The sequence below is a fragment of the Engystomops pustulosus genome, chromosome 11 (assembly GCF_040894005.1).
Source record: "Engystomops pustulosus chromosome 11, aEngPut4.maternal, whole genome shotgun sequence".
NCBI lineage: Eukaryota > Metazoa > Chordata > Amphibia > Anura > Leptodactylidae > Engystomops > Engystomops pustulosus.
In genome coordinates, this window is record NC_092421.1 from 40,402,495 (window position 1) to 40,429,695 (window position 27,201).

Here is a 27,201-nt window from a genome sequence, read left to right on the forward strand (position 1 = left end):
AATCACCCTGCTCCACCCAGGGGGAATTTGAATGTGTCCTTGGCTCTGCCCCTGGCACCGCCCTCCTCTCTGCCGCCCACCTCCTGGTTTTACTATCAGCTTTCAGAGCTTCCATTTACACACCGGTGGGGGGGGGAGGGAAAACAAGAAAATAATAGAAAAGGCAACAAAAGACTAAAACAATCACAACAGCAACAATAACAAAGAAGAGGCGTGCGGGTGGCAGCCTGGCATCGGGTGGAGGGCACACACGGGGGAGAAAGGTAAGCCCGCTGCCGGCCACAGCTCTATCAATGAATGGCTGCTATTACTGTACACAGCTAATGGGGAAATAGCAGACATTTAAAGGGGACGTGCCCCCTGGAGATGCCAGCCATCAGACATGATGGCGGTGATGATACCTGCAGTCAGCTCTGAAGGGGTGGAGAGCAGCACATATGTCTACATACATGTTACCTGTAGTGCTACATGTTAACCCTTTAGCAGTGGATATGTATGGATGGCGCAGGCTAGCCCTGTATTATCGGAAGCTGCCGCTCACTGTATTGTTACACACTTCCTGGGCCTAGCAGCAGGAATTTTTTGTGCAGTTTCTCTTATTTTTGACTTCCTCCCATTTTTCTCTCTTTCTATGTAAGACATGTATATGTCTGGTATGTATCTTCCCGCCGCTGGTTACAATGACCCCTGAAGCGTAAGAATAGCAGCCAGCGAGCGCTCGCGTATGGCAGGCTGCTTTTCATTTTCCTCCCTGCGCCTGCTTCATTTCTACATTCCTTGCAGTATTTCAGTAATATGGTCCTCCTTGCTGACTTCCCCTGAGGCCTCCTCCTCCTCTTCCCCCATCAGCCTCGGGGAATTTCTAGCTTCCAGCGTTCATTTTCGGTCTTATTTTTCTATTTGTTAGTATTTTACACTTGTATTTCTTTAATATTTTGTGTAGTGTTAATAAGATGAGGTGGTGTTAATGAAACCTGGGGGGGGGTGACGGTGGGCAGTTGTGTCATTATACATGGATATGTAATAATATTTAAATTTTTTATGGATAATCCGGATTTGGAGGCCTTGGTTCCTGTGATTTTACTACTAGGCCTCTTAAAGACACAGTCGCTGTCAGAAGAATTAGTATTTTCTTCTATTTACCGAGGCTTCTGGGCTGGCTGCATCTTTTCTTGAGTAAAATGACGTTAAGTGTCATTCAGATGGTAAGGGGGCGGGGGGGGGGGGGGCTTTGTTTATATTTCTGACACAAATTAATTCTTGTATGTCCTAGAGGTGGCCTAAAACTTCTGACGTGCCCCATGATCTGTAACGACTTGTCAGGATCAGGCACTTATGTCATTTCATAAATCCATTTAGATGGTGTCTTCACTAATCCCCTTGTATTCGAAATGTCTTCATAATTTGTCTCAATGACATAAAGATAAAGAGGATTGAGAGAGTAACTGAGTGACCTAGAGGGAAGGCAATGAGAAACATGCCTGACTACATTAACAAAAGTTTATCATCTGGCATAATGTTATCTGACAAGTTACAAATAATAACTTAGAACACTGAAAAGTGTGTGGACTCCACTGTTGCTTTGCATGTAATGTGACTTTATGTGTTAATTATGTGTTGCTTATAATTAGCAACCTGAAGTGCGGGGACAAGAAGTCCAGCACTCTGGGCCGCTAATTATGCATGCCCCCGCACCTCGCTCTACCAGCATGGAAGAGGGAGGTGTGGGGGGCGTGCATAATTAACAGCTGGATTGGTGGACTTCTTGTTCCCGCGCTTCAGGCTGCTATTTATAATCTATGTGATCCTGGTGTGTCAAGACTTACAACGGACAGTGCCGGGATCAAGATAAAGAGGAGGGAAGGTGAGTATTTCTAGTGGGAGGGGAAGTGGGTGTTTCTAGAGTCCCTCAGTGCTACAGCTTCACAGGCTGTTGCAATGAGCAGAGCAGGTATTACCTCCCCCTGTATGTCCTGCTGCTTCCGGATTACACAGGCAAAGGAAGAAGGAAGAGAGCACGGGGTTGGGTGAGACATGTTCTGCTGACTGTAATGTCTACAGAGCTCTTCAGGGTCAATATATAGGATAAAAGTTGCTTTTTGAATGAAGGAGGCCATGGATAACAAATATGAGAAGATTACCAAAGTCACGTTCCTGGATCAAAAATGTAATGATTACATTTTTTATCATGATGGATTTTGACGGTAGATTTTCTTTAAAGGACATCTACGAGCTGGATGAAAGACTCTATGCAAATGAAGCTGAGGGGCTCCAGCCTTGTTTGCATGCAATCCTTCATCCTGATGTTTTAATACAGATTAAGGCGACATTCACACACATCTATGGGGGACGTATATACGGCCGATATACATCCCACATACACTTCTATGGGCCCACGGCCCTGTACAAGTGCGGCACCGTACTGCTCCGTAGCCCGTAGAAAGAAAGATCGTTCTATGTTATACAGCACCGTTTGCTGTATATGCCTATGGAGAGGGGCGGGGGTGAGCTGCGCTCATCTCCTGATCCTCTCCGCAGTGCCGATGTATGCCCGCCGTAGTACGGTACGGCGGGCATACATCGCGTGCATGTAGCCTAAAAGGGTATTCTACTTTTGGACATTAAAGGCAGCGAAACAGAGGTACCTTCTCCCCCAAGGTATTTTTTTTGCCCCATCCCCTTTCTTAATGGAGTGTTCTGGGTTTAGAACCTGTGATAACCTATCTGTTCTGTCGTTCAGTTGCTAGAATTACTTAAGTGACATCAGTGGTAAATGCCTGAACACTGAAAACTTTTCACTGTACTGTATTAATATTTTTTAAAGGGTTGTCCTAGATTAATTATATACAGATATATTTTGCATGTACATTTGTTCCCCTAGTAACAAATCTTACCTCCTTTTTCCCCTGGTCTGTCCAGCGCTGCACCTCCCATTGGAAGGCTTGGTATTGCTACAGCCAATCAGCGGCTGAGTGACTGTAGTGGTGCCAAGCCTCACAACTCAAAATTAAGAGGTCCAGTGCTGTATGGCAGAGGTCCCCAACCTTTTTTGCACCAGGGACCGGCTTTAAGCTAGACCAGTTTTCCATGGCCCGGTGGGGGCGGGGCTTTGGTCATATGGGGTGGGGTTATGGAGGGGTGGAGCTTATAATATAAGATATCAGGGAGTGTCCGGACCAGATCCATCATATTGGTTTGGTGTAAAAATAAAGCAATGCAAAATGCATACAGCGTATCGCCATGTAGTATAAAATGCATGCAGCGTATCGCCATGTAGTATAAAATGCATGCAGCGTATCGCCATGTAGTATAAAATGCATACAGCGTATCACCATGTAGTATAAAATGCATGCAGAATACCGCCATGTAGTATAAAATGCATACAGAATACCGCCATGTAGTATAAAATGCATACAGCATACCGCCATGTAGTATAAAATGCATACAGCATACCGCCATGTAGTATAAAATGCATACAGAATACCGCCATGTAGTATAAAATGCATACAGAATACCGCCATTTAGTATAAAATGCATACAGAATACCGCCATGTAGTATAAAATGCATACAGAATACCGCCATTTAGTATAAAATGCATACAGAATACCGCCATGTAGTATAAAATGCATACAGAATACCGCCATGTAGTATAAAATGCATACAGAATACCGCCATGTAGTATAAAATGCATACAGAATACCGCCATGTAGTATAAAATGCATACAGAATACCGCCATGTAGTATAAAATGCATACAGAATACCGCCATGTAGTATAAAATGCATACAGAATACCGCCATGTAGTATAAAATGCATACAGAATACCGCCATGTAGTATAAAATAGATACAACGTACCGCCAAGTAGTATAAAATGCATACCGAGTACTGCCATGTAGTACAAAATAGAAGCCCTGATAAATATCACAAATGCTGCATATACATACAGCATATATACACATAAAAAAACACTAGATATAGCATATACACATATACACATACATATATACACACACATACATACACACACACACACATATTACATATATTTACACATATATACACATATTACACATATATACACATATTACACATATATATGCAAAGATAAAGTAACCTTACCTCTCTGCAGCGGTGGTGGCGCGGTGAGGTAGCCGGGAGCGGGTAGGTCTTGAGAGCCGGGAGGCTAGGGAGCCTGGAGCTTAAGCGTTGGCAGGGGGAGCCGGGAGCCGAGAGCCTGGAGGGGGGGGGGGGACGTTAGCGGAGCCGGGTTGAGACGGGAGTGGAAGGGGAGCCGGGAGCAGAGAGCCGTAAGCGGGTAGGTCAAGAGCCGAGAACCGGGAGCGGGGTGGCAGAGGGAGCCGAGAGCGGAGCGAGCGGTAGGGGAGCTTGAGCAGGGGCAGGGAGCCGAGAGTCTGGAGGGGGGGGGCGTTAGCAGAGACAGGTTGAGACGGGAGCGGAGAGCCAGGAACCGGAGGGAGCGGAGAGCCAGGAACCGGAGGGAGCGGAGAGCCAGGAACCGGAGGGAGCAGGGAGGATTTTAGCGGAGGGTGCGGGAAAGGAGCCTGGAGCTTAAGCGGGGGCAGGGGGAGCAGGGAGCCGAGAGCCTGGAGGGGGGGAGCTCGGTGCCGGCAGGGTCTGGGGGCCGTTGTAAGGTGCCGGCGGCGTCGGGTGCGGGAGCTCAGTGCTGGCCGGTGCCGCCCCTGCGCGGACCGGCTGGTGAACTCCAACGGCCCGGTCCTGGTCCGCGGACCGGCGGTTGGGGACCTCTGCTGTATGGGATATGAGAACACAGAGAAAAGATAGTAGGGTACATTTAGAAATCAAGATGGAGAGTCTAAACAGCAGGAAGAAACTATGGTAATTCAGAAATACTAAATATTTCTGTGTTCTTTATGGTTTTCAATTATTCATTTATTCAATAAAGTTTATTTTCTATAATGAGTTTACTTCTATTTTGTTGTTTTAATATACAGGTTAACTTTCTCAACATATTAGTTTGCTTTATTTTTTTGCAATGTTTTTTTTTTAATCCTTCTTCCATACGTATATTCCTGTAAATCTCATGGTGCAAGTGTAAGGCAATGCTTTAAGGCCAAAGTGAGTTTGCATCCCAATTTGTCTGCTCGATTTACAGACACTAAAGTAGAACTGTAAAAAGTAGATAGTTGTAAAAAGCAGGCCGGAGTGCAGGGACAAGATGTCTGGCACTGTAAGCTGCTAATTATGTACACCTTCTTCATGACTTTACCTCCCTCTCCCAGCATGATGCGTGAATAATTAGCAGCCCAGAATGCCGGACATCTCATCCCTGTTTGGACAGACCAGAATTTTAAAATTTTGTTAGGATCTGGAACCCACCCCAACCAGTACCACCCATGATTGGTGCTGACACTGATTGTGGGCTTGCAGGTGCCGGCACTAACAAGCTGGCATTGCTACATTCTGAGATTTTGGGGATGGTTGTTGCTCCCGATGAGGTCCTTTGGAAGATACAATGGTCCCTAAACTGGGGACATGTAGCGTTGCCAGCATTTTGATACCGGTACATGGCCACAGCCATGTCAATACCTGTGGTGACTTTGCCGGCAGAATTTAAAGAGTTAATGCCAGCACCAATTACTGGTGTTAACTGCAGAGGGAAGTTGAGCAATACCCGAAAGTTAGGCATGAACCCAAACTTTGTGGTTCTGGTCCGCTCAACACTAGTTATTATTAATTGTTCATTGTTTCTTACATCCCTTATTTAATACAATCAGAACCAGAAGAACACAACTCCAACAGTAATGCTCTGGCCACCCCGCTTCACTGGAGAAGTGGATAATAACTGTGAATTGAAGGCTAATGAGTACGGACAGCCCTTTATGCTTATGACTTCAAAACCATTGACTGTGGCCTGAATTGAGCTTATTAGTGTCAGGTGTAGCACTGTATTCCGAAGGAAGTATTATAGCTGTATTGTTAAAGGGGCATTCCCACGAAGACAAGTTTCTTAAATGTACTCAGGATAACAAAATAACACATTCTCTAATTCCCTGTTATTAACAAAAATGCAGCTTTTCACAGATATAAATCCAACTCGTCTCAATTAGTATTGGTGCACAATTTAATTTGCCCCTACACACGACCCTGTAACTTCTGACTTAGGGTCAGGGATACCATCTTGGGTTTCTGTGTGACACCATGCAGCTGAGATTTCTGTCTCTGTCTATCTCTGCTCTCTGCACTCTAGCCCTGCCCCCTGCAGTCCAGGATCGAGCTCACTCGCTGATGAACTCTAGTGATGGGAATTACAGCTCTTCTTAGTGAGCTGGCTCTTTAGGCTCCGCTCACTAAGAAGAGACGGCTCTTCTGGCTCCTGAATGGCTCTCTATTAAATGTCCAGCCAGTCACCCCACTCCACACCACTTTTAACCCAATTGTATCACCCGATTGTACCCGATGCAACTGATACATAGACACTGTGTTCCTGCCGGAAGCAGCAGCATGACAAGAGAGAAGCTGCAAGCTACAGACATATAAGTTCTTTATCTGGGAAGGCACAGCAGATTTGGTGTGTTGTGGAATAGCAGAGATGCAGAAGAGATGAATGTCATTGTCTGCAACAGGCTTCTCATGGATCTCATTATCTCTGATCTGTTTCCTCTCTCTCTTTAGGTGGCAGATACTAGCACAATGTTCAGAAGGTAAATGAAAGTGTATACAAAACTGTAACATGATAATCTAATCACATTGTCAGCTCATAGAACTAGATGGATCATAATAAGTCTGCTTAGAGAGTCCCTGCCCACACCATTGTATTTTACACTGACCATCACTGAGTGATAAAAGCTAAAACAGCAATAAAACTGAGTAAAATTGTGAAGTAAAGGGATAAAAAATACTCTTTATTGTGCTAACATCACTAACAACCGCTTTAATGAAAATCAGACCCAACAAAAGCTCCCGTAAAAGTTGTAGATGCATATGAAGGGCAGTTAAACCCCAGTGCCTTAAAGGGAACCTACCACCACGAATCTACCTATAAAGGTAGATCGGGTGGTAGGTGGATGTATGGGACGTGAGGATAGCCCTTTTTAGAGCTAATCCTCACGTCCCCGCTAGCATACCATAAACTTTATTGCCCTAATATGTTAATTTAATTAAGCGGCTACCGGGGCGTGGAGTAGCCGGACACGAGGCTACACGGCGCGGCTACTCCACGCCCCAGTAGCTGCTTTCCCCCGCCTACCATGTGATCTTCGGCGCGCAGCTCCTGGCAGCTGCGCGCCCTCGTCCGAGAAGCCGGAGTTCTGCGCATGCGCAGTAACTCCGGCCAAGATGCGCGATCTCGGGAACGAGGCCGGAGTTACTGCGCATGCGCAGAACTCCGGCTTCTCGGACGAGGGCGCGCAGCTGCCAGGAGCTGCGCGCCGAAGATCACAGGGTAGGCGGGGGAAAGCAGCTACTGGGGCGTGGAGTAGCCGCGCCGTGTAGCCTCGTGTCCGGCTACTCCACGCCCCGGTAGCCGCTTAATTAAATTAACATATTAGGGCAATAAAGTTTATGGTATGCTAGCGGGGACGTGAGGATTAGCTCTAAAAAGGGCTATCCTCACGTCCCATACATCCACCTACCACCCGATCTACCTTTATAGGTAGATTCGTGGTGGTAGGTGTCCTTTAAAGGATTGTTCTTCCAGTTTCAGTCTATCGTCTGGCCAAAATGGGGTCAAGGGTGGTCATGGGGTCAGCTTCATCCAATTAGGGGACAGCAGAGAAAATTTAGTTCCCTGTAAAAGTGACGTTTGAGGGGTCTCTCAGTGAAAGCAGTTGACCAGAAATAACTATCGATGGTCTTTGCAGAGGGAATGAAAGATGATGATTCTGTTTTATTTTAGTGGCTAAAAGCTCTAACTACAGGAAATTGTTGCGCATGATGGCTTTTGATTCCACGCACCTAGAGATCGCGTCTAGATGCATGTAGAGACACATTTACTCCTTTAAAAAAGCCCCATGTCTGTCAAAAAATGCATGCGTTTTAATTTTTTATTTAAGATAATTGGGTTTAACAGGTTTGACCAATTATCTTAATTCAAACTGGTCAAAAACGCATGCGTTTTTTTTTTTTTTAAAAAGCATGCGTTTTTTAAAGCTCTGCTTAGAAAACGGACCAAAACCGGGTTCAAAACGACGTGTGGTATCACCCTAAGGCTGGTGCCACACGTACCGCTTTGTCTGCGTTTGCAGACACCGGCGGCTCAAACAACGATGCGACCGGGCCACGGGCCGCCCTGGTGGGTGTGGCTTTGTTTGCGTTTTAAAACGCAGACAGAGCGGTGCGTGTGGCACCAGCCTAAGTCTGCCAAGAGCTGTCCCTCACCCTCTCCTGCATCAGCCGACTGTGTGAGGAGGGGGAGGGGCTGAAGCTCATGTCTGCCAGGATCCAGCACAGGGAGCAGACACTGAGCTTCCTGTGCAGCCTCTATACCAGGGGTCTCAAACTCAATTTACCTGGGGGCCGCTGGAGGTAGATTCTGGGTAAGGCTGGGCCGCATCAAGTTTTCCACACAAAATGAGCTTACAAAATATCATTATTCAGATTCAAATGTCACGGCGTCTCCCAGCGCAAGGAAAGCCCCGAGCTGGGAGACGTGTTTTCTCTATGAACGCGTCCTGTGCACCGAGGGGTCCCAAGCTCCTACTGCACTGAGCCCAGTCAGGGGCTCAGTGCGAAATTTGATAATATGTTCAATGATATCATTTTTAGGACTGTACGACCTTTTGATCACTTTTTATAGATTTTTTTATATTTTTCAAAATGGCAAAAAAGTGCCATTTTCGACTTTGGGCGCTATTTTCCGTAACGGGGTAAAACGCATTGTAAAAAACGTTATTATATTTTGATAGATCGGGCATTTTCGGACGCGTCGATACCTAATGTGTTTATGATTTTTACTGTTTATTTATATTTATGTCAGTTCTAGGGAAAGGGGGGTGATTTGAAATTTAATTTTTTTTTATTCTAATTTTTTTAAAAAAAACTTTTTTTTATTTTTATTTATACTATTTTTCAGACTCCCTAGGGTACTTTAACCCTAGGTTGTCTGATCGATCCTACCATATACTGCCATACTACAGTATGGCAGTATAAGGGGATTTTCCTCCTCATTCATTACAATGTGCTATCAGCACATTGTAATGAAGGGGTTAAAACGAAATAGCCTCGGGTCTTCGGAAGACCCGAGGCTACCATGGAGACGGATCGCCGCCCCCCGATGACGTCACGGGGAGCGGCGATCCCAGGTAAGATGGCGGCGCCCATGCGCCGCTATCTGTTTGAGGCTGTCGGCAGCTTTGCCGGCAGCCCACGCTGTAAAAACACCCGCGATCGGTGCTAGCACCGATCGCGGGTGTTACCAGTAAGCCTTTGCTGCAATATGCAGCAAAGACTTACCGGCTATGGAGAGGGCTCAGCCCGTGAGCCCTCTCCATGCAGCGCGACCCGACCGCCGCCGTGAATACACGGCGGGCGGTGCTTTTCCAGGCGGGGGCCGCAAAATGTTGTCCCGCGGGCCGCAGTTGGCCCGCGGGCCGCGAGTTTGAGACCCCTGCTCTATACAGACCCCTGCACTGATATACTGGGGGGGGGGGATCTCCACCACAGGCTGAAAGTGCATAGAAGTAACTGTTGGTGGGTCATATGTATTGTACTGTGTGTGCAGTTTCAGTGTGTCATATGTATTGCATGTGTTTGTGTGTGCAGTGTATGCATGGCATGTGTTTGTGTGTGCAGTGTATGCATGGCATGTTTGTATGTGGACAGTGTATGCAGATCACTGATAACAATGATCCAATGGGATGTTAGATTACTGTTACGCTTAGATCACTGTTATCTATGATCTATATATAAGATTAGCGGGGATCATGTGTACCCCTATAAAACCAAAAAATGTATTAAAAAGACAAAAAAAAATTAAAAAGCTAAAAAAACACCAAAAATTAAAGTATTATGCCCTCCATCCACCCCAAAATAAATTAAATTAGCTATGTCACGCCTGGTCCTGTTTTGGCAAAAAGCTCAGTTCCAACATTATCAGCAGTGTAGCAGTACTGCAGCTATGATCCTATTCACTCCCCACTGAGTCTTTTTGGATAACTTACAGTGCCAGGAGACTGCTGAAACAGTTGATCAGTGCTGGGTGAGTGTTGACCCCTATCAAGATTATACTGATAACGTATTAGGAGGACAGCATTATGTTGGTCCATGGAGTCAATTGACAGATTTTTCTAATTTTAGTAGACAATGGTGTATATATAGTATATATACATAGGGATGATGCTGATTAGCCATACCTAGGCTCCGGGCACTATATCACAACAGGTTTTTAGGGATTTCATAAACATGGCTGCTTTCTTTTTTAAAAACAACTCCCCGTCTGATCATGGGTAGCGCACTCCATTCATTTCTATACTGTGGAGCTATAATGGCACAACCCATGGTCCGGTGTGGCCCTGTGTTTGTAAGACAGCAGACATGTTTTTATTTGTCCAAAAAACCCTTTACATTACCCCCTACAGAATTAGAGTATAGATTGCAGACCTTGTTCGAACCTGGACTACAATAAAGCTGACAAGTGAGTTGCACTAAGCAAAAATTGTATCTGCTCTTAGGTTTTTAGTATATGTTACCCTCTGTTACTGCCGTACTGTCTGATACTCTGTGTACATCTGCCTTGTGGCTTCCATTTATAACCCTGAGTAGAATCCATCAAAACACAGAAAACAGTGATAAGATTTGTGTAGTAATCCTGCGGGACAGGTGTGAACAGAACCTAAATTGTGCAATCATAGTTAGGTTTTGTGCTTGTGTAAATGGACACATAGATTTGTGTTTCGTTTCAACACCAAGTAACAACAATGGTTCATTTTTAAGAACCGCCTTGACTACTACCTCCCATCCCAAGAGGTTATGGTTCCTTAGGGAGTCCTTATTCGTGTTTTTCAGGTTGTTGATTTGCCTATTATTGTTGTTGCTGAATCAGTATCTTCTCTCTAGTCATATCTAAAAGAACAGATTTTTTTCCAGCCTTCTAGGTATGAAAATGATTGTATACACTATCTATGTATTTTATCAAATGTTTTCCAACATCAAATGTATTTTGGACCATGATATATGACAAGCTTCTTTTCTAAATTACTGTAGAAGATGGTTAGTTATGTTTTAAAGGGAACCTGTCATCAGATTTGACTCCATTATGCTACTCAGATTTATTTGAAATCTCACCTATTTGCCTATAAACATTTCCTCAAATAATTTAAAATTTAGCATAGAAGAGTCATATTTTGCCTGAGATTAGTCAGGTTTTGAGGTTCCACCCCTAAAGAAACATGAGCTCAACATATTAAAGATAAGAATCTCTTACTTCAGATAAGAGATTGTGGTTGTATGAGCTACAAAACCAGAGTTATAGGCAGTTACATACATTTTGGGAAATGTGAGCCGCTCCTGTTTCTACTACTGTGTGCATCTCTGATTCTGTACCACATGCATGATGTGATTTAAGATTTTTATCTTTGATATGACACCAAAAGCATGTTTCAAGGTGCTATAGAACTGAAGATATTTTTTCAGATTGCGCATCTATGATGCATGATGAGCGTTTGCACGGCGCTGGAAGACTGGGTCTACTTTTTTTTAAAAATCCAATTTTTATTGGTATTCTAATATAGTAGTACCAGGTTAAAAATAAACATAAAAAATATATATAATTTGTCTAAAAGAGAACTCTTTTAGACAAATTATATATATTTTTTATGTTTATAATTATTCTAATGAGCCTTGGTGTTGGAGAAAGGATAGAGCAGGTGAAACATGTTCTGCTCATTGTAACAGCCTGTGAATCTGCAGCATTCATGGGCTCTTGTAATGCTCCTAAAGCCTATCAAGCTCTTTAGCATAATTTTAAAAGTTGATTTTGAGAAAGGAGGCTATGAATTATAAATATATACAAATATTACCCGAGTTACGGTGCCTGGTTCTATGAGTAGGTGTCTCATGATTTGATTGTACAGCAGTGAAATCTGTCATGCCAAGGTTATTTACATAGGTATAATTTATTGCATATTTATACACATCGTGTGCATTGTGAGATTGTGAGGGGTTTTCAAATTATTTAAAACTCCAAAACTTCCATTAGCCGAGAACTTTGGACTTATAAGGAAATCTTGTCTTGTTCACTGAAATGTTTTGTGTCACCAAAATGTAACCGCACCCACATCCTGAGCTCCTGCACCCTGCGCGTTGGGTAACTGTGGAGGAAGCCTAGCATAGATCACTTTTTCCTTTACTATGCAGTAGTGCTCTTGCTTTCAGTTCACATTTCCCTAAAATTAACCTTCTTTATTTCACCTTTGTTGCATTCATATTCATAACATATTATCCTCGCACATCATAGTATATAGTTAGAAATGTTTTTGTTTTTTTTATTTCTCATACATAATGTTAGGGTGTATAGATGTTCCCTGCACCCATGTATGCAACTGTATGTTTCAAGACCTGTTCTCCTTTAATGTCTTGAAACAGCCTGAAACTCTGTATCTATGACTCAACTTTTGTCACTCCTTTGCTGGGTTACCAGTTCCAACATGTCGGCTATTACCGCTAAGAATACTTAGAATCCGACTTAAAAGGGTTTATCCGAGAAATATTATTGATGGCTTATCCACAGGAAATCAATTGAAAGATTGTCTTTCACTGAAAGAAGTCTAAATGCAATACAATATGGTGTAAAGTGGATTATTATGGTTAAACACTAAAGCCAGCCCGCCCCCTGTGGTACAAATCTCATCTACAAATATCATGTGTTTAACCAATGTAGAGATAAACAGACCCGAGTATGAATCAAGGCCCCTAATTTTACCACCAAAACCTGGGAAAACCTATTAACTTGAGTATAAACCGAGGGTGGGAAATGTATTGGTCACAGCCACCCAGTATATAGCCAGCCCCCAATAGTATGAAGCCAGCCAGCCCCCAGTAGTATATAGCCAGCCAGCCCCCAGTAGTATATAGCCAGCCAGCCCCCTGTGGTATATAGCCAGCCTGCCCCTGTGATATATATCCAGCCTGCCCTCTGTGGCAAGACAGCCCCCTGTTTGCCAAGCACATAAAAAATTAAACGTACATACTCACATTTCGGCGGCCCCCATGCAGGCCACGGGTCCTCTCCCCTATCTGCTGTAATAGCTGGCGGCCATGTGCTCTGCCGGCCGTCGCACTCTATGATGTAGTCGGGGGAGCTGGCTCATTAGGCTCAGCTCACTAAGCTGAGCCTAATGGGGGAGCACTTCCTCCTTCCAATGTGTGCTAAAAATGCCTCTGCTGCAATGAGGGCGAGGAAGAGTGGAAGATTTTAGAAGGAAGGGGGTCATGGATAACAAATATAAGAAGAAGAAGATTACCACAGTCACAGTGTCTGGATCTATGAGTACGTGTCCCTGGTACTTTCCAGTTATGGTATTTAATATTCCATCTCATTTATTTAAGAGCTTGAAAAAAAATCTAAATGTGGTGACATTTAAGAAAAAAAACATTTGTGCCATTTCTTGTGGATTCAGTATTTAGACCTATTACTTTTTGTCCCACTTAACCCCTCTTCTTTATTCCTTGGATTGCTACGATCATAACAATACCAAATTTATTTAGGTATTAATATGTTTTAATAGGTTTTAAAACATTAAAACCTTAAGTACTAAAAGAAATGTCTTCCTTTTTCCATGTTCTGACACCAATCACTTTTTTTATACTACAACCTTTAGATCCGTGTATTGTTTCATTTTGTGTGTCAGTTGGATTACATGCTTATTTTAATGCACATGGACATACAAACTGAGTTTCAAACACTGAACATATACCCCTCAGAGAGGGCATAAAATGTCTTTTCTATAATTCCCTCTTTTATGTTAAATCTCGCCCATTAACCTAGATGCAAATGAGCAGAGAAGAGTCATATTTTGGCTGCAGAGGGAGCATCACCATAGATACCCCAATCTTCAGTAGTACCTAGAAAGATGATTTTGGTGTCATATTTAAGATAAGATCACATCAAGCTTCTGGGAGATGCAGACAAATAGAAAACTGCAGCAACTGGATTTTTTTGTCGCAGATTGCATATGCAGCTATATCTTTAACTGCCTGTATCTCCAGTTCTGTAGCTCACATAACCACAATCACCCGATGTGATCCAAGATAAGATTATTACATTTAACATGACAACATCACCATGTTTACAGGTTCTGTAGAACAAAAGATGGGTGTCTTCTCCATCTATAACAGCACAACCACCCGCCTCAGACAAGGTACACTCGCCGCAGAGACCTCCAAAGGAGGCTGTGGGGGAGAATTATCAAAATGTAACTTGCCCCTGGAAACCAATCATAGCTCAGCTTTAATTTTATTAACTGGTGTGGGATAATGAAAGCTGAGCTCTTATTGGTTGCCATGAGCAACTAGAACAGTTCTGCTCTCAGACACTTCTGATTAATCTCCCCTTGTGAGTTCCTGTGGCCGGGGCAAGGCTTCTGGACATGGCCGTGTTAGGGGTTTATAAAGCTTCAGTGATATGTTTTGTAGTTTGGGTAGTTTGGGTAGTTTCCTGCGGCTCTCTGTGTACTGTTTTAGTCTGGCTGCAAATCCCATATTCTCTGTGGTCCATTCCACCCTCCACATAGACCAGTGATGGATAACCTATGACACGCGTGGCAGAGGTGACAAGCTGAGAGGTTTTACCTGACACACAGCAAGTTGACATCTTGAACAGCGGCCATGTTACTTCTGTTAGTGACGGCTGAGGCAGTGAAGCCAGAGCTGGGAACACTAGAACCATGTCCCAGGCCCTGTCAGTACTGTCACTGACTTGTGGCTCGCCGTTACTTTTCCCGCCTGAATTCCTCGTCCAGTCAGGAGTGGACCTTTGGACAAGTCCTTGTCTCACTGCTGGACAGAAAACCTGTAACTATAAATGAGGCTGAAACTAATCTAAATATCCAATCCTTAATCAGCATTCTCCATCCTTGCTACACCAAAGACTGACCAGATGAAAGGGTCAGCAAAGTCCATATTCCCATGTACTTCCATAGTTTCTTTTTGACACGGGGTCTTAAAGCAGCTACCAAAATCTCACATTGCTGCCAGTGTATATACCACAGAGTGTAAAAGTTACCACTGGTCTGTACTTAGCTTAGAGAAAAGTCAGTCCGCAGTCTAGTGGAAATACTGCCGCAGTTGGTCCACACTCGAGTGTAAATGTTGTCGCAGTCGGTCCACACTCGAGTGTAAATGTTGTCGCAGTTGGTCCACACTCGAGTGTAAATGTTGTTGCAGTCTGTCCACAGTCTAGTTTGAATACTGCCGCAGTCGGTCCACACTCGAGTGTAAATGTTGTCGCAGTCGGTCCACAGTCTAGTGTAAATACTGCCGCAGTCGGTCCACACTCGAGTGTAAATGTTGTCGCAGTCGGTCCACAGTCTAGTGTAAATACTGCCGCAGTCGGTCCTCACTCGAGTGTAAATGCTGCCTCTGTCGGTCCACAGTGTAGTGTAAATGCTGCCGCAGTCGGTCCACAGTCTAGTGTAAATACTGCCGCAGTCGGTCCTCACTCGAGTGTAAATGCTGCCTCTGTCGGTCCACAGTGTAGTGTAAATGCTGCCGCAGTCGGTCCACAGTCGAGTGTAAATACTGCCGCAGTCGGTCCTCACTCGAGTGTAAATGCTGCCGCAGTCGGTCCTCACTCGAGTGTAAATGCTGCCACTGTCAGTTCACAGTCTAATTTAAATGCTGTCCCGGTAGGTTCACAGTCTAGTGTAAATGCTGCAACAGTTTTTTCTTGTAAAGTGCTTCACATCTAATCCAATCATTTTCTTTTTTCAGTGACTCCAATCCATAAGCAGATTGTGCTTCTCTAAGAAACGGGCACCAGAAAAAAACAAAGATGTCTGCCCGAGGAGGGAAGAAGAAAACCACCAAACTGTCGCGCTCATCCAGGGCTGGAGTAATATTTCCAGTTGGTAGAATGATGCGTTACTTAAGAAGAGGCACACACAAGTACAGGATAGGCATGGGTGCCCCTGTTTATATGGCTGCGGTAATAGAGTATTTGGCAGGTGTGTAACAACTGGGGTCCTTGCACTGTTCTACTAAAACTGCATTGATCTGTAATTCACAATTGTAAATCAACAGTAAATACACTCACCGGCCACTTTATTAGGTACACCATGCTAGTAACGGGTTGGACCCCCTTTTGCCTTCAGAACTGCCTCAATTCTTCGTAGCATAGATTCAACAAGGTGCTGGAAGTATTCCTCAGAGATTTTGGTCCATATTGACATGATGGCAACACACAGTTGCCGCAGATTTGTCGGCTACACATCCATGATGCGAATCTCCTGTTCCACCACATCCCAAAGATGCTCTATTGGATTGAGATCTGGTGACTGTGGAGGCCATTTGAGAACAGTGACCTCATTGTCATGTTCAAGAAACCAGTCTGAGATGATTCCAGCTTTATGACATGGCGCATTATCCTGCTGAAAGTAGCCATCAGATGTTGGGTACATTGTGGTCATAAAGGGATGGACATGGTCAGCAACAATACTCAGGTAGGCTGTGGGGTTGCAACGCTGCTCAATTGGTACCAAGGGGCCCAAAGAGTGCCAAGAAAATATTCCCCACACCATGACACCACCACCACCAGCCTGAACCGTTGATACAAGGCAGGATGGATCCATGCTTTCATGTTGTTGACGCCAAATTCTGACCCTACCATCCGAATGTCGCAGCAGAAATTGAGACTTATCAGACCAGGCAACGTTTTTCCAATCTTCTACTGTCCAATTTCGATGAGCTTGTGCAAATTGTAGCCTCAGTTTCCTGTTCTTAGCTGAAAGGAGTGGCACCCGGTGTGGTCTTCTGCTGCTGTAGCCCATCTGCCTCAAAGTTCGACGTAGTGTGCGTTCAGAGATGCTCTTCTGCCTACCTTGGTTGTAACGGGTGGCGATTTGAGTCACTGTTGCCTTTCTATCAGCTCGAACCAGTCTGCCCATTCTCCTCTGACCTCTGGCATCAACAAGGCATTTCCGCCCACAGAACTGCCGCTCACTGGATGTTTTTTCTTTTTCGGACCATTCTCTGTAAACCCTAGAGATGGTTGTGCGTGAAAAAATCCCAGTAGATCAGCAGTTTCTGAAATACTCAGACCAGCCCTTCTGGCACCAACAACCATGCCACGTTCAAAGGCACTCAAATCACCTTTCTTCCCCATACTGATGCTCGGTTTGAACTGCAGGAGATTGTCTTGACCATGTCTACATGCCTAAATGCACTGAGTTGCCGCCATGTGATTGGCTGATTAGAAATTAAGTGTTAACGAGCAGTTGGACAGGTGTCCGGTGAGTATAAAGTAAAATAAAGTGGCCGGTGAGTGTAAGTAGGTCACAGTATCTGGTTGTGATTCTACATGTGCATTGATTTGGACCCTGATGTCCTTTTAGGTCTGCTGTCACCCTAATAGTGGCTTTATCAGTTTTTCCTTCAGATTGTCCCATGTGTCCTGCTGAATTTGGTGAATTTGGCTCAAATTATTATAAGGTTTATGGCCACCATAATGCTTATGTGTAGTTTATGTTCAGGAGGTTGTATAGAGGCAAATTGCAGCAATGTTTTTAGTGATGTAGGGACCCCTACTGATCATCGGAGTGAGTCTGTCTAATCCCCACTCTGTGCAAGACTGTCAAAAAGAGATTTAGGGGTCTGCTTATATATATCAAATCGGGAGAGAAATTCAGCCCTGAGAGCTGTATTATGCTCAGGGACATAACTAGGAGAGGCAGGGTCACACACATACAGTTCTACACTTACATTTTTACACTCATATGTACATTTATACACTTAAACGTATATGTATACAGTATATGATGGGTATATACACACATATAGTATATACCCATCATATTATTGCACATACAATATGTGAATGCCATATACACATACACAAAGTATAAGCACACTATAAATACACATACAGTATATAGTCACCATATACACACATACAGCATGAACACACATATATACAGTGTATACACACCATAAACCATATATATATATACAGCATATACATATCACACAGATACAAACACTATATGGACTATATACACATCACATGTACACTTCCACACATTTTTACACTCACGAACATATATACACTCACTGGCATATACTCACTTTCAGACACTGCCAGCGGTGTCTGAGGCCACAAATCTGATTTCATGCAGCCTAGTAGCTGATGACCACATGGGGGAAGTAGACGGCAGGAAGCAGACATTTCTTATCTGAGCTGCCTGCTGTAGTGTGTACTGTGGAAGAGGTAGACTATTACATACATATTATGCTATACAATGTGCAGAATAATATGTATATAATGGTGCATATCTGCCATTGTTGTGGCAAGTCGGGTGCCCATATAAGCTCCTGCGCCCCTGATTATGCTGTTAGTTTTACTTACTGTTGTTTTCTTTGCTCACAGCTGAGATCTTGGAGCTTGCAGGAAATGCAGCCAGAGATAACAAGAAAGGAAGAATTACTCCAAGGCACATCCTTTTAGCAGTTGCCAATGATGAAGAGCTCAACCAGGTACTTTTCTTAATAAATGGGAAGGAGAAGATGTTGTTTATATAAGAAATTGTCCATCATATGTACTTTCCATAAAATGTTCTCATTGGGAAACCTTCCTTTAACAACATAGATTTCTGTAGACTGCAGAGAAGCTACTGCTTGCTTTCTTGTTTAAAGGAAATCTTCCATCAAAATCCAGTGATCCAGGCACCCTGACTATAGTACATTTCTTATATTTATCATTCCATTATCTACAGCCTTTTAAAATCAATGTTTAAAATTGTTAATTAGCCTGAAGTGCTATGGTGAGTGGTACTAGAGCCCTATACTATACGCTATAGCTTCACTGGCTGTCACACTGTCTAATCTTCCCCTCAGCACTTATCCCCCCTCTGCCTGATGTAATCTCACCGCAGCAGAGGAATATTTGTCAAACAGTGGGAGAGAGAGTCAGCCTGTGATCTGCAGTATGGATGGGACTCTGATTTCACCCCCAGGAAATTTTCAGGCTCATTATCATAAATTTAAATGATTTTAAAAGAAAACAGTCCTTGAAGAAAAAATATTTAAAAATATAAAGAAAAATTGGAAAGATGATGTATAAAATAATGAAACAAGTCATTCTTCAACACTGACACTGCTTTAACACTTTAAGGGTCAGAGAAAGGCATTCAGGCAGCATCCTGCAGTATGTGCGACTGGACATGCAGAGATGAAGCAGGGGCGGTAGCACGGTCTCCACATTCATCTGCACATGCGCTACTCTACGCAGCCACTTGCTAGGCATAGTGTAGCGCATACACAGACCAATGTGGAGACCATGCTGCCGGCTCCACTTCATCTGTGCATGTCTGGCCACATGTTCTGCAGGATGCTGACCCCGAAGGCGTGAGAATGCCTGACGCGGTCAGCGGAAGGGGATGACAGCGGGCGGATCATCAATTGATGTCCACAGGGGGAACCCGGCAGGGGGCTTCGATATGCCAGGTAAGGGGCGGTCTTATAAATTTGAAAACGACACATGGAGGAGCAGTTTCCCGAGGGTGGGGGAAACTGCTCCTCTTTAGCCACTCCCAGGGGACAAATGGACTAGTCACTGCTCACATGGCATTGTAAGGTAATATATAACTTATCTTTATTTCTGTAAAATAAAGAGGGGGACTGAGGTGGGGCTGCTGAAAATGGGTCTCCTGGTGACAGGTTCCATTTAAAGAATGAACCAATTTGGACCACAAAGCTGCTCTGTTAATGTTTTTATATATATTGTCTGTATTACTTGTTATTTTAGCTACTCAGAGGAGTGACAATTGCAAGTGGAGGGGTCCTGCCAAGAATTCACCCTGAGCTCTTAGCTAAAAAGCGTGGTACTCGTGGCAAAGAGACTATCCTTTCTCAACCTGTAGAGAAGAAAAAGAAAAAGAGTGGAAAATCACTGGACAAACTGACAAAGAAGGCAAAATCTGGGAAAAATAAAATACTCAGAAAGGTAAGAAGTGTTACCTGGGGCCTTGCAATATGGCAATTTCTTTTTACCTTATTTTTGTGATATATACGGAATTCTTTATTAGGATATTAAGAAGCAGAGAAGTTTGGCATTGGAACAGCTGATCATTATTATGTGTTCGGTGGGGTTGTGTGGGAATCTTGTGGATAGATCATAAGTATGAAGAATTGAGGGTATGGCGTTTCTCTGAAAACCACATCTAAACAGATTTTGTTTCAATGGCTCTGACAGTAGTGTGAACATAGCCTAACTATATATTTCAAAGTACAAAGTAGCTTGTACATGTTACTGACAAAGACTGTCTTTATCTACTAATAGGAAAAACAAGCAGATGGAAAGGAAGGTGCATCCAGTTCCACATCAGATGATGGGCCTGGAGATGGATTTACCATCCTTTCCTCAAAGAGTCTACTGCTTGGGCAGAAGGTAAGTTTTAAAGTTAAAATAAATATAAGTTAACGAGATTTAGCATGGTCTTTAAAAAACTGTATACATTTATATATTTATTAGTTGTCCTTGACTCAGAGTGATCTCGGACACATAGGCTTGATGAAAGTTGAAGGCATTATACATCCAACAACAGCTGAAATTGACCTCAAAGAAGACATTGGTAAGTAATGAAGCATAAATAATCAGTCTATACAGTTCAGTCTACTATCTGACAGTGCCAATCCACAGGAAGCCAGTTTCTAACTGTCCTTTCGTCCGACAAATTCAACAACAGCAGGGGATATGGACAATCTATATCTAATATTAGGCAACTGATCACTATTCTGCCATGCAAACTATATGGTTGTCTTTGATGTTACATCTCATTTAAAAATGCACTATGTAAAAAATAAAAAGGTAGAAATTAAAAAAAATAAATTATATATGAACAGTATATACAAAACTAATACAATGGTCTGGATACTTAATACTGATTATAGTATCATATGTATAGGAAATGCTTTGGAAAAAGCTGGCGGCAAAGATTTCCTGGAAGCTGTGAAAGAGCTACGTAAATCTCATGGACCCTTGGAGTTGACTGGAGGTAAAGTGATATACATTTCTTTGACCATAATGCAGAGGTTATAATATTATTTTTTATATAAATGAACACCGTTCCTGGCTCTGTCATACAAGCTGGTGCAATACATTTTATTCTCTAAAGTTTAGGAGAAATCATGAAGGTTACTTAAAAACATTGTACCCTAGAACAATGGTCCCCAACCTTTTTTTTTTAATATGGACAGGCTGAACAAAATACCAATACCAATTTCCAGATGCCTCCCATAGCCCTTGTGGAAAAATGTGTGTGCCTGCAATTATCCAGTACTTAACAACAACCCATACAATGCCCACTTTCCTGCAGCCCCATCTTATAATGCCCCCTTACCTTCAGCCCCTCCTTTCTCTTGTTTATGGAGCATTCTCCTTATAGACACCATTTTTCCACATTTTCTGCAGCACCCTCCCTTAGATTGCCCTATTTTCTGTGGTCTCTCTTTATGAAGTGGGCTTCACAAAGGGGGGGCATTTTAATACCACACACACATTTTTCCATAGCCCTTACCGCTTTTCTGAAAACTCCTTCTAATCACTGAAAAAAATACATACATACTCACCTTTCCCAGCTCCCCCAAAGCAGCAGCATTCTTCCTCTCTTTTTGGAGAGGCTGTACTCGTCTCAGAAGCCGGCAGACGCAATGTAATTACATCATCTCCTAGCTTCAGCCCTTCCCACAGTCACCGAGGATAGGAGAAAACTGCTGCCACTTTGGGGGGCAGGGGAAAGATGAGTATCAGGAATGATTTTTTTTTTTTCCTTTTTTATATGGTTTGGCTACAGCCTGGTGGCTGGTGCCCTAGAATATCAACAAAAAATGTTTTCCAATAGTAACTAATCACAGTACAGTGCAGTGCAGTGTTTTTTTCCATAGTAGTTTAGGAAGTGAAAGATGGTTTTGATAAATGAGACCTATTATCTGGCCAAGACTACAATGAAAATGTCTAACTGTGCATCATGAAATCATAGTAGTCAATCTAAATTACTGATACCCAGTCCTAATACTCTGTTCTAGTACAACAATCATCCATTCTTTACCTTCCACACAAATTCCCTATCCTGCTTCTACCATGTTGTTGTGTTTGTTTTTTACTGTTCCCTCTGATTAAATGGGCTCTCAGGGATATTTTTCCTTCTAACATGGGCCGGGGGTGTATAAAAATGTCAAATTACTGTAGCTATACTGACCTCTCTTGTGCTTTCTGGTTCAGGGTGGCACTACCCCCATAACCACATGTCTCTGTTTGTATACAGCGGCTCAGCAGTGATGTGGCATTGACAGGCTGTAGTGGGCACGTGGCTGTCAACTTTATGTCACTGCTTAACCTCTGTATATCAACAGAGGCTGATGGTGAGGATAGATGCCATGTGACTTGGGAGCAGGAGAGGGGCAAGTATGGCTAGTTTGGAATTTTTATTCCTCCTTGGGGCCCATATTAAAAAAAAAATCTATACCATCTGAGTTGCTCAATACTTGCAATACAAACTAAAAAAGAAAAACACATGTGCAAAATAGCCAAACTGCAATTTATTAACAACCTTTCACAGTTTAAACCTATATTAACAATAAAGGAGTAACATAATAACTTAGTACTCTGAGCTCTCACACTGTGTGGTAACAGGAAACCAGCAATATTCTGTAGCTGCATTTTTATCTTAACGGAAAACAGAACTTGCTGTTGCTTAGAATGGATAAATTGCAAAGAAACTCAATATTTCGCTTAGAATTAAACAGTGGAATTTCAATACACATCCTTTTAATCTTTAATAAATATTCATTGCAAAAGTGAAGAAATACTTACTTTGATATAAAATGTAATGTGAAGAGAACCAATCAACATAAAAATACAGTGTAATAGAGCAGGAGAAGCTCATAAGATTATAAAGTGTGTGCAAGCAGCATGTTATGGAGCAGGAGGAGCAGAGAGCTTTATACATAGTGTGCCATTTCCAGGAAAGATGTTATAGAGCAGAAGGAGCTGAGCAGATTGTAAATAGTGTCTTGTCTGAAAGCAACAAGTCGTAGAGCAGGAGTTGATGAGAAGATGTATCATTTTGTAAAAACATTGTTATGCTTCATCATTACTCTTACTTTGAAACTGTAGAACATATGTCCTATTAGTGAATGGCAGCTATCTCTTTTAGCACAATCATGGAAGGAAAGCTGGCAGTCATTGGCAAGTTCTGTGCAACGCTGCGGAATCTGTGTGCGCTATATAAATAGAGGAATTATTATTAAATAGCAAAGATATACCGTATATACTCTTATACCATATAAGTATAAGCTGGGGTACCTAATTTTAACACACAAAACTGGGAAAACCCATTGACTTGAGTATAAACCTAGGGTGGGAAATGCATTGGTAACAGCCTTCCCAGTATATAGCCAGCAAGCACATGCCCCGCAATATATAGCCAGCCCCTGCCCCCTAGTATATAGTAAGTAGCCCCCTGCCCCCAGTATATACCAGTGCCTGCCTCCTTGTGTATAGCCAGTGCCTGTCCCTTTGTGTATAGCCAGTGCCTGCTCCCTTGTATATAGCCAAAAGCACCCTGCTCCCAGTACATAGACAGCAGCCCCCAGTACATAGACACCCTGTTCCTTGGGGTAGGGGTTTTGGGGTTTCCCTTAGGGTTTTTCAGCACATTTTTTTTGCTCAAAAACTCATCAGTTTTTCATTCTGTTTAGCTCATTCCTTCTCTATGACATTCGGGCAGCAGTACAGGCACTATGGGGGGGGGGGCGGAATTTATCATACACCTGCATATGATAAAGGCCACATATCTCCGTTAGCCGCTGGACTCATAAATAGGCGCTGCCACCAGGCAAAACTAGGCCAGGGCCAACCTGGCATAGTTTCGCAAATAAACTTTGCAGGTTAAAAAGTACCTGTGACCGTGCCCCTTTACGCCCCCATCACCCCTACATGGCGTGGAATGGGCACTGTGTACAATCTGCTTAGTTCCTTCTACTGTATAACATGCTACATTCATTTATGATTTAACTACGTAATTTTATAACTTTTTTTTATTAGCCGCCCTCAGTCAAGCCAATGGATTGGCAGCCAAGTTTGTCATCCACTGCCACATCCCGCAGTGGGGATCAGATAAGTGTGAAGAGCAGTTGGAAAAGACCATCAAGAATTGTTTATCAGTTGCAGAAGATAAAAAGCTTAAATCTGTGGCGTTTCCTTCTTTGCCCAGTGGCAGGTATGTGTTTTTTTTTTTTCACTTCTTTATCGTAAAGAAGATACCTGTGTGTGTTGGCAGTGGTTACCTCTTTCGACCTCATATTCAGTCTCAACCAAACCAATTCTTCTGTAGGAAGAGGTGAGAAATCTTCTGCCAGTCCACAGTAACTGTGTGTTATCTCGCTGTACATAAAAGCATGGGGCCTTGAAAAAGTTTCTCTTCTTCATGGCCTCACAAACATTAGAAGGTCAGTCATTTCTGTTGAGGTGAAATAATTGTGTTTGGCCGACATAAATGTAATCTAACAATTAGAAGACAAGGTCTCAAGTTTGTTGTTGTTGCACTTCTTAATAGAACAACCACTCAGGCGATAGTTGGAATCAATTTGTTTTTTTATGTAACAAATGTCTAATCTCACTGTATACCAACTTAACCACAGTAGGTTAAAGTATTCTACAATTTGTTAAAATTATATTCTTTTTATATTTTTTTAGCTATTGAGTAAAACATGTTGATGGGTTTTGTGTTGCTCGCTAACTTTGTCATGCAAGTTTGTTTTTTGCCTTATGAGGTTTAATTTTTATTGATATTATTTTATATTTTATGTAACTTATTGATCCATTTTTAGAAATATATTCGATAGAATAACAAAATAATAAGAATTTATATTTTATTTTGACACTTTTTTTTTAGTTCCAACTGTACCCAATATGTTCCTTTTCATTGTAAACCATTTTGAAAAGTTTTTAATTAATAAAATATTTAAGTAATTGTGGGTAGAATTTTATCTCAAGACTGTCAGTATTATAGAATACAAAGCAGTCATAAATTTTAAAAGTCATCAATACAAACCCTCTCCCACTGTCTGGTAAGGCATGCATGATAATATGTACATGCATTGTTATTAAGAGCTCCATAGGTTCTGTGGGGGAGATTTATCATAAATTTCTTAGAGCAAATGTGTTCTAGTTGCCCATGGCAACCAATAAGAGCTCAGCCTATAAAATTAAAGCTGAGCCTTGATTGGTTTCCATGGGAAACAAGAGCGGTTTTACCTCAAAACTTTATTACACCAAAATCTCTATTAAAGACATACAGGGAGAGATTTATCATAAAGGTTAAACCTTTGATGCACAGATTATTTCTAGTTAAAGTGACAATAAGAAACTTTGTTACATATAAAATTACAGAACAATGCTTGTTTCCACTCTTTTTTTATTCCCTTTGCCTCCTGCAGTCAGTTCATTGCTCTAGATTGTCCTGTATGCTACTTCTTTTTTTGTGTGATGAGAACCAGTTCTACTAATTTATTTTGTCAGTACAGTATAAGGTGGACATTGAAGCAGCTAATGCTTATACATTCTAGAGCTGAGCTATAGGGAAAACCCATGAGAGGTAACGTGACCCCAAGCCATAACTTAAAGAGAACCCATTAAAAAATTAATTAACCCACCCAAAATAAAGACTTCATTAAAAACTATGATTATAAAAGATTGTCCTTATCCCTAAATGGTTCCTTTCCATGGCTGCAATGTTACAAAAATCAGTTTGTAAACTGATATGCAAATCACCTGACGTAAGTCATTCACATCTAGTCCTGCATATTAAAATTTACCTGATTGACAGGTCTAAGTGCTATGATATAATGCACTTAGAGTCATGTGACCAGGTGAAGTCATCTAAGGTCCTTTTACATCCACAACTTCTACCCTATGTATGTATTTGATCACATGAAATGACAGCAGAAATCCATGGATGGCTGCTGTGATTTCATGTGATCAGATGCATACATGGAGTAGACATAAATGTAACAGGACCTTACGTGATGTCACTCTGGTCACAGAACATGCTGAGTAGAGGCATGGGACATGGGGTGGAGAAGATGGGAGGGTCTGGCTGAGCAAGACACACCCCTTCTGATGCCTGGGATTATAACTTAAAAATTGTTTCCCTTAAATCTACATAAATCAACTTTAAGTAAAAGAAGGGTGTCAGTTAGTTAATAGGACTCTATGGGAACCTGTCACTAGCTGTATGTGTGAAAATGTGATGACAGTTTCCCTTTAAATTTGTGTGTGCAATTTTTTGAGATGTGTAAATGTGATTGAGACCATGTGACTGAACAACGATAAACACATTCTAAAAGACCGGCAATATGTGACTAAACTTTTCTCTTGTCTGTCTCCTTCACTATTAAGAAACGGTTTTCCCAAGCAAACAGCGGCTCAGGTGATTCTGCGAGCAATCTCCAACCATTTTGGCTCCTCCAGCTCATCCACTGTGAAGAATATTTACTTCCTACTGTTTGACAGTGAAAGCATCGGGATCTATGTTCAGGAAATGGCCAAGCTCGACACAAAGTAGATGCAAGAGTTCACAGAGCAGCTTGACACCTGCAGATGGTTGTGAGGCAGTAGAAGAGGATTGGGGACCTAGAGCTGAAGAATTATTATTAAGAAGGTGTTGAAACATATTTGAAGTCTTGTGGTTTGAGGACGAATTTTAAGTTTTATGTTCCCATGGTTGAAGAGGTATATTTGGGCTAATTCTCTTAAAGAATTTCTCCTATTTCTGCACCAAACCAGCACCCTATTTGCATTTTTATAGAATCTGAGAAATATATTCCTCTGTCATCATCAACCATGTTTATTTCTTCAAGGATGTTGTTCCCAATGTCTTCTCTTACTTTTCCTCTGTTATTTTAGACTTAGTGTTACAACAGCTAAAAAAAACTGTTTTAGATTTGTAGTAATGGATTTTACAAGAGAAATAAGACCACAATATTATTTAAAAAACTAAGCAAAGTTCTTA

The 27,201-nt window shown here is 42.3% G+C and overlaps 1 protein-coding gene across 2 annotated transcripts; it reads left to right on the plus strand.

Moving 5' to 3' along the window:
* The first annotated feature begins 41 nt into the window (after positions 1-41).
* On the plus strand, positions 42-27,201 carry MACROH2A2 (macroH2A.2 histone). 2 transcript variants are annotated; one of them, XM_072131365.1, is made up of 9 exons: positions 42-263; positions 15,908-16,140; positions 18,558-18,664; positions 19,935-20,132; positions 20,469-20,576; positions 20,661-20,760; positions 21,094-21,183; positions 24,234-24,408; positions 26,589-27,201. In XM_072131365.1, exons 2-9 carry the CDS (start codon positions 15,969-15,971, stop codon positions 26,752-26,754), a joined length of 1,116 nt encoding a protein of 371 aa, XP_071987466.1. In that variant the 5' UTR covers positions 42-263; positions 15,908-15,968; the 3' UTR covers positions 26,755-27,201. The 2 variants fall into 2 exon arrangements, with proteins under 2 accessions (XP_071987466.1, XP_071987467.1); XM_072131366.1 differs by lacking the exon at positions 42-263 and adding an exon at positions 14,512-14,531.